Source organism: Callorhinchus milii, unplaced genomic scaffold (genome assembly GCF_018977255.1).
Source record: "Callorhinchus milii isolate IMCB2004 unplaced genomic scaffold, IMCB_Cmil_1.0 Scaffold14, whole genome shotgun sequence".
In the NCBI taxonomy this organism is placed as follows: Eukaryota; Metazoa; Chordata; class Chondrichthyes; order Chimaeriformes; family Callorhinchidae; genus Callorhinchus; species Callorhinchus milii.
This window is the reverse complement of record NW_024704755.1, coordinates 12,320,265-12,332,775: the sequence shown is the minus strand read 5'-3', so window position 1 is coordinate 12,332,775 and position 12,511 is coordinate 12,320,265. Positions and strand designations below refer to the sequence as shown.

Below are 12,511 nucleotides of genomic sequence, written 5' to 3'. Positions count from 1 at the left end.
CAAAGGTAATGGAATTGCAGTATTTTAAAATGTGTTAGTTGGTGGTATATATGGTATACATGCACAAAATATGAAATAGTATGAAACATAATTTATTAAATGTGAGTTGCTATATAGTTATTTGCAACAATAATGTTGAAAATAACTATATTGTATAACAACAGCATCAGGACTAGATTTTTTTACAATGTGATTTATCAATGAGAGAGTTGGATTATTTAACGAGGCTAATTACTCCTTTCTTCATTTGGGATTGCATCACAACAGTTGATGGGTTATTATGCAGAATGACTTTATTAAGCACCTTCCTAGATAGAGCACATGTTGTCTTAGAGTGTGAGTCTCCTCTTGACACGCAGTTCCTGGAAATATAAGTGATCACGAGCAGTTGTGGCTCATTGTCTGGCTTTTTACCTAGGAAGCCAGGCCATCCGAGTTGGAAGGATATCAACGGCCATCTGATAAGCCGGAAGCAGGACCATTCGTTTATCATGGACCTTTTAAAATGTGGTATCCATAACATTTTTAGATCTGAAATAGTGTGTTCATAACAGCATTACTGGAGAATTACAATGTCTTCGTAACCGCACTCCCAAACAATCACACTTGCGGGTTGTGTGCACATTATTGGAATGGGTTTATGTTGTGATCTTATCAGGGACACTGAGCTGGTCATTGACCTTTGCTTTCATTTCAATACTGCACTCTTCTACAAAATCAGTTACTCTCTCTTTATATAACCACTTTTCTATTTGTATAGTTAGCTCTTTCCCACTGCCTTCATGTCCCATACTCGTACTTTCACCAGGGTACATAGGAACAGTGGTAGGCCATTCAGCCCCTTGTGTCTGTTCCGCCGTTCTATTTGATCATAGCTGATGGAATGTGATGAATGGATGTTAATTTATCTTGGACTGCAAAATGCTGGGGTGGGCGATTTGGCACAGGGAATCATAAGATTGTTAAGCGTAAAGTTTCTTTTTGCTTCCTTTTCCTCTCCTATGACCCATGAGTTGGATTAGTAATTTTGGAAAAGCAGTCCACTCTGTCCTTGTATTCGTCTGTTATTTTATTGTATTGTTTGCTGTAGCGCAATATCAAGACCGAAAAGGAGCAGTAATTTTTTATCCTAATGATTCCGCTTGACTTTTTACTGGTTGGGAAGACAATAATATTCTATGCATTTGATATTGCACTTTATTATGTCAACATCATAAAGTGCTTCAGAGGTTTCTGTAAAGTGTACATTTGAAGGCAATCACGACTGCTGATATGTGCACAGCAAAGTCCCACAAACAGCCTTGCAATAGAGATTAAAAAGTTTTTATTTAAATCTGGAGATTAAATACCATGAAATCTTTTTATCACCCATCTGAAGAGTCAGATAGAACCCCAGTTCAGTGTCTTAAATGAAGGAGGTGCCTTTTACAATGCTGCATTCCCCCAGCAACAACAACATTACATTTGTATGGCTCTTACATGTTGGGAGGGCATTCTAAGGCACTGGACAATCAGTGTTTCAGATGTGAGCTGGGGATCGGGGAAAGTGGAAGGCAGTAGGCACGGTTGAAGAGGAGGGTCTTGAGAGATTGGTCTTGAAGGAGGCAAGAGAGGGGACAAGGCGGAGGGAATGTGGTTGAAGTTACAGAAGTTGGGGCAGGATGACTGAAGGCCCGCCTGCCATTGGTGCAGTAGGCGAGGAGGGGCACGTAAAGCAGGCCGTAACCTACTGAATTCACAACCTTCTGACTTGGAGGCGAGAGAGCTTGCTGCCTGAGAGACGAAAGTGCTACTAGCTGAGGAAGGTTGTCACCTGCAAAGGCTGCACAACTGCTCTCACGTCTCACGTCAAGTTAAATAGTTAACTTCATATACATATGCGACAACAACTTGGATTTATATAGCGCCTTCCACGCCGGACGGCATCTCAGAGCGCTGCTCTGCGCGCTGCTATATGATAAAATAGTTAACATCTCAACCATATACTCTGTGTACATACCTGCTCTGATGCTGTGTGTCTGGCAAGCAGGGGTTTAATATAGGATCCTTCCACGTGGCAGAGAACGGAGACTTCATTCCCATCATTTGTACTAAGTTGAAATCTAGGATCCAGAGGCGAAAGGGCAGCATGATAACCCACCACTCGGTCTCTCAGGATTTTGTTTTGCAGCTAGTTTAATCATTTGTCAGTCAACCAAGGAGTGAGGTTTCACTTATTCACTTTCCAGTCCTTCTCAACCGAGGAAGATCTTATGCTGGAGGATAAAACCTTTCATGTTATTGAAGTTTCCCAGTCTACTGTAGCCTGTAGATCGCAGTCTCCCCATTGTCATTGATCCCATTACCTAAGTGCATTAAGCAGGTGAAAACTCCAATCCAGAGCACTTTCATTGACATGAACGAACAGGTGGTGTAAGTAGTCAAAATGGTAGTTGTTTCTTCTATGCTACTTCGGATTCAGTTCGGATGCAGGATTCCAATTCCCAGAACTCAGCAGCTCAGCTTCCCCGACCTGCAAAAACAAAATGGAGGTTCGGGAATGACTGCCGTTTCGAGGGTGAAGGGAGAGGAGTTTCTAAAGACATTCAGATTGGAAGGATTGTTAATAAAGAAAATATTCATTTAATTTGTATATTTTGGAAATTGTTTGTTTCAGTGCTTTTCCCTCCCCTACCACTTTATGTATTATGCTTTTTTTCTATAAGATGTTCAGAGATTGTCAGAGAGTCATTTTTCACAAGACATTATTCCCCCCCATTGCTTTCTGTAGCCCTTTGGTAACCTAAAAGGCACTGAGCATGCAGATTGATTGTGTCCGAGCGGCAGTTTGTGAAGGTGGTCCTTGGCCTATTCATTGTTTGAGCTGTGACTGAAGTGGTGCAGGATTCGGAGACAAAGCCAGAACCTGCTGAGTCAACAGAGGCAGTCGCTTCACTTGTCTGGACTTGTTGCGCAGTGGAGTGCTTGGGGCAAGTCCTCCCAAACGTCCAGAATATTTGAATATTTCTGAGCCATCGACAAGCTTCATTTAATTGATTAACGAGCAGTTGAGAACTTTGAATAATGTGTTTTTAAACAGACAAAGTCTGGTGCAGAATTAGGGTTGCATGTTTGGAATAAAGAGATCTGTTCGTAGACATCGCTATTTAGCTGGCACTACTGAGTATTGGCCAGGGCTGGTACATTTCTGTAAATTCTAATTCAATGTACTATTGAATGTGAATTTATCACATTTAACTCCCCGATGACTGTTTTTCTCTAGGAATACTTAAAATACAGCTGAAGTTTCTGCAGTACATCATCCACAAACTTATGTGTGAATTCTGGCCGCTGAATGCAAGTGAGTGAAAGAGACTGATCTAGCTTTGTTCCTGTCAAAGCGCGTTGCACGCTGTGGCTGGAACCCTGGAGCGGTCCTTGAAGGGTTAAAGTGTGTAGTTAGCTCTGTCCATTGTTCAGAGCAATAAGTGCAGTTTTAGATTTAATTTGGCTTCCAACAGCGAGGCATAAATACAGGCTCAGTGTTAAAATACTCAGTGCTGAAACATAACTGCAGTTTATGGTTACAGCTTTCTGAGTGTTCTGGTCAGAAAATCTTAATTATTGAATTTTACATTGGATGGGGATTTTTTGGGGGTGGAGAGGGATTTGCTGAGTTGATAGGATGCGGGGAGGAGGAGATTCTGAGATTTGTAGGGTGTGCAGTTGGTACATTAATGAGTGTGGCTTTTTTTAAGGGGGTTACTTGTATTGGGTGCAATAAAAGGATGGCGGATACCTTACTGAAGAGGCAGTTCATAATGAGGGATTGTTGTGTGTGTGTGTGTGTATTTATGACGTGTGTGGGTGGGGAGAGAGGGCGGAATGAGGAAGCGCACAAAATTTACATCTGAGTCTGATTTCTGTCCTCACTGAACCTTTGAGCTCTTACAGCTGGACAGCAAGAGCAGGAACACTGGCCATATCTGGACTTACCATTCCCTAACACCCCACTTAACCTAACCTGTAATGTCCAAACTCTGATGTATGGGTGCTAGCTTGGACCAAACTCCACACAGATTCAGAGTCGGAGCTGAAAGCTTCCTGGCCTGTATTCCCAGGTACCATACTTTTCGCCACGATGTATGTAATTGGGGGAAGATACAATACAAAATTACATTTGTATAACGCCTTTCACATCGGGAGGATGTCCAAGGTACTGGAAAGTCATATAAGATCTGTATAGCATGTGGTCACTGGCCTTAGCATTTCTAAGCAAAGTTGTAGTGAAGATCCTGCTAAAATATTGCTTCGGATTTTGTTAGGTGACAGTAACACAAGTCCACTGCACTATCTATAACAGGCTCATGATATTAATAGCGGGAGTGATGTTTTCTATTCCAAGCTTGCAGCTCTGTATTAAATTGGGGGGGGTTTGTTTCAGTGTATTTTTCAGTCTGAGCGTCACTTAATCCTGATATTGTGAATTCATTCACTGGACACTGGCATCTTTATACCATTCTGCATCCCACAGCCACTCCCATTACCTGCAACAAGATGCTATGTGGGTCTTTTTTATGTATATATATATATAAATATAGACCAAGAGGAATAATACAAAGTGAGATATTTAGCACTGCGCATATTTGTACAAAGAATATACAAAGAATATACGTAATGCTTGGACAAGGAAAGAAAAGAGGAAGGTGGTTCATCTGGGGAGTGAAAGAGTAGAAGTGAACTGACCCTCAAGTCGTGTGGAACTCCAGGATCAATTTAACAGTGAATGTTTTGTGATGCTTGAGGTTTGTGCGTGCGCGTGTGCGCGCGAGAGAGGAGATGGGGTAATGTGTGGGCTGTGAACTTTGCTGGAAGCTTGTACGTGCCAGTATGTTCTGACTAAAAAGACACCAATCAGCTGACTGACGTGGGTGGAATGTAATGTCAGGCAGCCCTTAGCACTTGAATCCTTCTTCCTCTGGTTGGAGGCAAGCTCTGTACCACTGGCACCGTGTTTCTGATTAATGAAGCAGTTGTTCCCAAAGTTGACATTGAGTAATGGGTTGGCTGGTGCTGGTGGAATGATGGACATGCGTGTAAATTTTGATTGTAGTCGCCTGAACTTGCCATCGTCATGTGTTTTGTTTAAACTCCTGGAAAATAACACAGCTAAGTCAAATAAATGGTTTAACATAGAACAAAATGTGAACATTGAAGCGAAACAACAACAACAAAATTACATTTGTATTGCACCTTTCACGTCGGGAGGATGATCCCAAGGCGCTGGACAATCAGTGTTTCGGACCGAAAATAACACTGAGTGAAGAAAGGAATGGATGCCATCGCTTTCTATTCCTTCAGTCTGTCAGGTAGAGACATTTTTGACTGATGTAGGAAGAGACATTTTGATTAGCTTCCCTTCCCTCCAGTCAGTGTAGTTTGGGAGTGAAAGCTGATATCTTTGTTCCTCCTCTTCCACCCCCAACCACCCCCAGCCTCCCTATTTATCAAAAATTCTTCAGTTCAGTAGTGCACCATTCCTGCCACAAAAACCTGGCTCAATTTTAAAAGGGCTCTTTCAAAGACAATTGATTGCAAAAGCATTCAGGACATAAACCACATGGCATAGGGTGCTGATCATGTAATGGGAACCTGGTATGGTTCCACTCAAAATCTGTCCCTTTTCTCCTTGAACAATAAAATTAAACCCAAATCGACTTGTGCTCCATTGGTTGCGCTGTAAACATTAATCTTTTCATAGATAATGCTATCTGATTGCTATATTGGCACTTCTCAGCTGATGTGTTATTACTGAGGACTATAAAGCCAGATTGTAGATTGTGGACCTGGGATATAAAAGTGTTTTCCAATTACCTCACTCTGTTCACACCTCCACAGTCTAGCAGCCTGGCTCCAGCTGTGTTTGAGTCCCTAGGCTTCAGATTCAGTTAAATGTTTTCATGCAGGTTATACACAGCAAGAACATTGCACGAGGAACCACAAGCTAGTATAGGCCGAGAACTGGCTTGCCTACTCTCCTAATTAATTAAATCAGTCTGTTTATGCACATACTGTGTAACATTCAATTGAGAATTTATAGACCCATGCAAAGTCTGGCTGTATATTTTCTTATCTGAGTCGGTGGATCTTTGAAAAGGGAATAATTGCAACTGACTGATAGAACTGGATCAGCTCAACAAATGTTTCAAGAGGGAAGGACAGCTTCTTGTTCCTTAACTCAGAAATTGTAGAAAGCTTCACGCATGTCACATTTTATTTTTTGTAAGGTTTAGAACAATTGTTCATCTCTGGTACATTTAGTGTGTGCCTGGTCCCTTGTACTACAATCTCGATGTGTAGAATAATACTTGGGTTGCAGTGTGCTTGATGAGAAACTCGACATAGGTTCAAATGACTGCCTAAATGTACAAGAACGAAGGTCAAATGGCTGTGAACACCATCTGAAGCCTGCAATGCGTTTCATCCCAGAGTGTATGCCGACTCAGTTTGTATGTAATCTGCTAGGGTTATATTTAACACTCATTCACTCCTGTGGAGTCAGCAGCTCTCTGAACGCTAGCTTTCTGATGGTGGGAGCTGCTCATCTCACGTGGCCAGATGAAGCTGTTGTGAGGGGAACGTCTCCAGGAATTTGAGAGGGAGAGTCAGTGACTTTGAAACATTACATACTATTTAACTTCATCTACAGGATCTGGTTTGGTACTACAAAAACCATGATCAGCTGCAGAGGACATCATCACATCACATTGCAGTGATCACGGTTAGCGCAACAACAACAACAAATTATATTTGTATAGCGCCTTTCACGCTGGGAGGGTGTCCAAAGGTGCTGGTCACAAAACCTGCAAACCTGTTGACAAAACCAACCCCGGCATGGATGTAAACTTGAGTGTAGAGGAGTGAGCACTGTTGCAATGTCAGCACTCTTAGTGTCTCCGGAATCGCAGGCTGACAGCACTGCGAACTTTGTTTCTCCGAGACAAGTCTGTCAGACCAATTTGCATTTGTTTATGTCACCATGACCACCATTAAATAACCAGAGCAGAGCTGCATGGTTTTAATTAAATCTTTCCCCCTATTTTCTTCTCTTTCCACCCCAAACAAAACACACACAAACACAATGAGAGTATTGTACAACTTTGTATCAAGTGACCGCGGGTGTGTTATAAACCTTCTCGGGGCTCTGTCTTACCGGGTTCTACGTTCTCCATTCTATTGAAGCTTGCTTGGGATTCCTGGCTTCATTTACATGCTGCTGATTTAATAATAATCCTTGCATTGATATAATGTCCACAAATATACGGTCAATTCACTTTACAGCATATTCTGTGAAGCGCTTTGAGACATCTAGTGAGACATATCACTTTGAGATATATCAAATGCAAGGATTATTATTATAATGCCTTATCACGTATTGAGATGTATCAAAGTGCTTCAGAATATATTGCAAAATGGATTGACGATTTTGCGGGCGAAACTCAGCAGCCAATTGCACACAGCAGTGTCCACTTTATTAAAAAGATAATCCATGCATTTCACATAGCACATTATCAAGTCATCAAGGTGTCTCAAAGCACTTCACAGGATTTTATTGTAGGAAGTGTATTGACTGTATATTTCATATTTCATATTAAAAAAAAGCAGAACAATTGCTGTTGCAAAGCAGGTTGGACACCTTGCTGTGCCACTTGCTTCCTCTCTGAAAGATTTGGGGAGAAGGTACCAGAATTTCCCACAAAATGCACTCTTTAAAGTATATGTTTTGAAGAACTATGGGACGTCTTGATGATGTGATAAAGCATCGGTATTATTGTTTTATTATCATTGAAACTATTTCATGCATTTTGTTATTTGAGGTGAATTTAAGCCTGATTTTGTGGGAGTTTTTTTTTTGCTGCATGGACTGTGTAGGTAAGCGTGGATGTTGGCCACCATGAACAGAGTTGGGTGAGCTGTGCTGTATCAAGTTCTTCAGGGTGGAACATTGCCAAGGTTTAGGAAAAAACTGAAAGGGTTCCTGAAATCCATAAAGTTAGTGTAGCTCTACAGTTTACTCCATAACACCCTATGTAACAGATAAGGAGGAGGAGCTCTTTGGTCACTTCACAGACATCAACCAGTTTAGATGAATTGTTCCTTGGTCACATATCTGGTCTCCTTTGCTCGTATCACCTGCCTCGGAGAGCTCAGTCTCACTTTGTTTCTGAGAGTGTTATGGTTATTCTCTAAGTGAATGATGATGGGTTCCCACCCTGCGAAAGTTGGAGCAAATTACTCTAGTAGCATTACGTACAGCTGCGATTACTTGGAACAGTTGTACCTTCGGATTGGATTAATTGCAGCTTCTGTGACCCCAGCTGTATATCTGACCATTGTACATAATTACCGCCAGGATATACCGCCAGGAGTCCTGTAGCTCAGTGGTTAGAGCACTCGCTTTGCAAGCGAGAGACCTGAGTTCAATTCCAGGTCAGGGCGAAACCTTGGGCAAGTTTCCTTACTCCACACAGAGCCTAATAATAATCCCTCCAAAACCAAAAACAACAATAAAATTGGTCATTTTCAATCTACGACTGTTTGTGGGACATTGCTGTGCGCAATTGGCTGCCGCATTCGCTCACAAATATATAGTCAATTCACTTTACAGTGTGTTCTGTGAATCGCTTTGGGACGTCCTCCCGACGTGAAAAGCGCTATATCAAATGCAAGGATTATTATTATTACACTAATGTGAGCCGCTGGATCCAATCCAATAACCCTGCTTTTTGGGCAAATGTCCATAGCAGCAGGCTTGTTTGGTCGGACTAGTGGCTTTAACACAATCTTATAGTTATTATCTTTGGATCTAGGAATGTTTGTCATTGATGGTGTTTCAACTCTTGGCTAAAACTACTTGCACAATGTCTGACCCACAGTTTGTCTTGCAAGAAATTGGAAATGTTCTAATAATTGAGATGGATCCATTGAGTTAGTTGGAAAAAATCATGAAGCCCATATTTAAGTTCATTAGGTTATGTGATATATTTTTGCCATAAAACACCATCTTTTGAAACTTTATTTTGGTATAAGGTCTTCTACAATGCTCAGTTTTGTTTGTCGGTGACTGTATGCCCTAGTATATTAACAGTCACTTCTTAAAGTACAGAATGTGCTAAAAGCACAAAATGTATTGTTCCTCAAATGACATTTTATATTTCTTGCGAGTCTCTTACCAACACCTGACACTTGCAAGAAGTGTAGAATCTTTGTGAATCAATGTTATTTTGTAAAGATATTGTTCTTGCTTTGTAAAGAGTGTGCAAATAACTGAGAACAACAGTGACTGTTTCTGTCGAGCCTTTTTTCTGAGCACACGATGGATAGTATGGACCAAAACACACAGGCCTTTGTATTAATATGTGAATAAATGTGTGGGTCATTTCACCAGTAACATTAACCAATCAATGTTTGCTACAGGAAGAGGCACATTGTGACACCACAAGCGCCAACATTCATGAGGCTGCAGGGCACCAGTCACAAAGCAGAAAAATGCTCGTCTTTTTTAATTAATGTAGGTTTACATGCGCATTTGTGCACTGTTGGAACTGGAAAGGATTTACAATCTTCCTGCGTAGTCTGTCTACCAGTCGTAATTGCCTTTTGGAAGGGGAGATGAAATAGTGACTTGCTTGGTCCACTTGTGCGGTATTGCAGTGCTTCCACTGCATGGAGGAGATGAAGATCAAGCCAGAAAAAAACAGTAGCTTGCCTCTTCAGTAATACTTTACCCAAACCTTAGAACCTTATCAGATACTGTGAATAGGTTCCTGATTGTTATTGATTGTATAAATTGAGATGGAGCAGTTAGCTCCAGAGAAGGAGCTGACATCAGGATATGCGTGAATAGCCTCCTCGACTGTGCTGTAATTTCTGTGACTTTTGTGCTGTGTTCTCTGCCTGAGTATTCTTAAACGATTTTTAAATTGCAATGCTCTTATGATTTCTCTTGAAATACAAGCTCCACAAATCAAAATTGAACCCAATGAGTAAAAGAAATGACAAACCAAGACTATTTCAGTGGACAGTTTTCTAACACAGAATTTTGCTTGTGTCTCCGATTCCTGGAGAGCTTTTTTCAATTTTAACCCCTCACCCCACACACACACACAAACAACACCACCGCTTGTTGATTTCCTTCAGTACCCCCAACCCACACTTTGAGATCCCCAAGGCTTGGCTCTGGTCAACCTGGCCTCATAATTCTCTGAAATTAGGTAAGCGGGATGCATTTCTCCAGGAGAGCTTATGCATTTCATTGATACAGGTACAAGTGTGTGTGTGTATTTATATATAATATATATATAATGTAAGTACAAGTTGCACATTAGAGTAATGTTCTTATCAGAACCATATCTTTTCAGTGTCCAAAAAATTGGAAAATGATTTTGTCTTGTAATATTGGAAGTGTATGATGTCTGTGTCCACACAGCAGATTGTTTAGAATTGTACTGTGGACCTGAATTGACGGCTCTACAATGATTCCAGCCTCAAGTCTTGTAGGAACTCTTGCCTGTGCAACTAGCCTGCACTCGCACCTCAGGTTTGAGATAGCTATATTGATAGCTGCTAGCATTGAGACAAACGTACAAACATAAGTATTTCTACTGTTGTGCAGGAACCTTGTCATAAACTTTATTTTGTGTGTAAAAGATTTATTTGTATCTATGTATTCTGTAATTTGCTTTCATGATTTTAAACAGGTGTGTGATTGGTGTCTTGAAAGCCTCTCGTTTTTGGCTGACTGATTGAGGGCAGACAGGAGATTCCCCATCTTTCTCACTCTCGTTCGTTTGCTCTCATGCCATCTCTCTATCACACACACCATTGTGGCTTTGTTTCTGTCCAATATGGCTCATAAACAATCTGTGAAGGATGGGGAACAATAAAGCATACAGTTTCCACTGCACTTCCACTGTACTAAAAGTGCAAACGAAGCCATCCGTTTTTATCCTTAAAAAATTTATACTAATGACACAATCCAAGACTCTGAAATATAAGAACATCCAAGTGATGAATTAACCTGAATAGATGGCTGATTATCAACTGTTTCAGTAGTTTGCCAATGTTTCCCAGGTATGTTGATCAACTCCTTCACACCTTTGGGATCTTCTCATAGCTCATTTACCTTCTATATTGTTAACAATACGCTAATCCTAGAAGTACTTGGTAAATATTATGCATGTAGTTTTGACTTGGATTTATTCTCTGGCCACTCAGTCTTCTCTGCTGTCAGGTTTATGTCATTCAGCTGTCTGGCTGCATCATGATTCAAGCTGTAACGGGAGGTGTGAGTCAGTTTCTCATGGTCTAACTCTTTAAAAGGACCGTGAAGTGAAGTTACTGAATAAAGCCATCTTAACTGTAGTATTGGAATGATATCGGATACGATCTAGTTCAGGTATTGACAGTCACACGCACGGAGAATGAACCACTTCGGAATTCATCACTACTTTGACTGGAGTGAGCAGCAATGATCAGATGACGAACGATGTTTGGAGAGGTTATCTGAAGTATCTTGGTAAAGGCCCAGATGTTACTCTTTTTTTCATTTATAGATGTGTCTGGTTTTCCAGCGAGGTTCTGACCACAGCACTTCACGCAAAGATTTCCCCATTCTTGGATTGTGTCTTTACTTTTAAGTAATCAAAAGCAAATGAAAACACTACAGAGTCCAGGACTGCATACCCTGGAAAATCTCTGTATGTGGCTGGAGTGAGAGAGAAGTGGCTCGTGATCAGGCTGGTAACAAAGCGAGCACGTTGAGGCCAGAGCTGGGAAGCTGAGCCACTCTAAGGGGAACCCCTTGGCTTTGTCCCCAGGACACATCTGCTGCACTTTACAAATCGAGACAGGGCTCCAAAGTGTGATTAGTTTAGCAGAGGATTTAAAGAAAGGAATGCATGGTTCAGACCTGGAGCAGGTTCTTGCTTCTAAAACTAGCTGTGTCTCTGTTAAGCTCTCCGCTCCGTCTCGGGAAGCTCATGTGTGATATTCCCAATGCTCCATTGTGCTGTGATTTACACTCGAGGAGTGTGTCCCGTTCATGTTGTCCATTGTCGGTGCGACTCCTCCCAGTATATAAGCGTTCGTTGGCAAATGGCATGCTAACTGGCGTGTGGCTCGGACAAAGCATAAAGAGAAAATGACTAACAGACTAACAAAGTGCCTGTCACCTGACCTTTTACAGACTGCGAGCCTCAGAACCAAAATCTTTGTGCTTGCCTTCACGACTGAAGGCTATCGCAGTACAGAACCTTGTGCTGGACTTTGTTTGTTGTAGCTGTATGAAGTTATTTTGCTGGCTTATTGCTGCTTTGGCCTTGCATATTTCTCGAACCGCCTCGGTAACCTTTAACAGGAGTGACAGAAGTTTGGTGTATTCCATTAAAATGAAATACTTGGTGAACTGGCGAAGACTACAGCCCATCCAGGACTCCCAATGAGTATCATAACAAGAGCATAAACTGCGCTG

The 12,511-nt window shown here is 41.4% G+C and overlaps 1 protein-coding gene across 2 annotated transcripts in view; it reads left to right on the top strand.

Moving 5' to 3' along the window:
* Positions 1 to 12,511, top strand: part of ranbp10 (RAN binding protein 10) — a 57,264-nt gene that overhangs the window by 5,306 nt on the left and 39,447 nt on the right. The window contains exon 1 of one of the 2 annotated variants that reach the window (XM_042340225.1): positions 11,201 to 11,557. The exons of the other annotated variant lie outside the window; for it this stretch is intronic. Within the exon in view, the coding sequence (XP_042196159.1) occupies positions 11,518 to 11,557 (40 nt within the window). The 5' untranslated portion in view covers positions 11,201 to 11,517. Of the gene's footprint in view, positions 1 to 11,200; positions 11,558 to 12,511 lie in introns of those variants that run through there. 2 annotated transcript variants of the gene reach the window in all.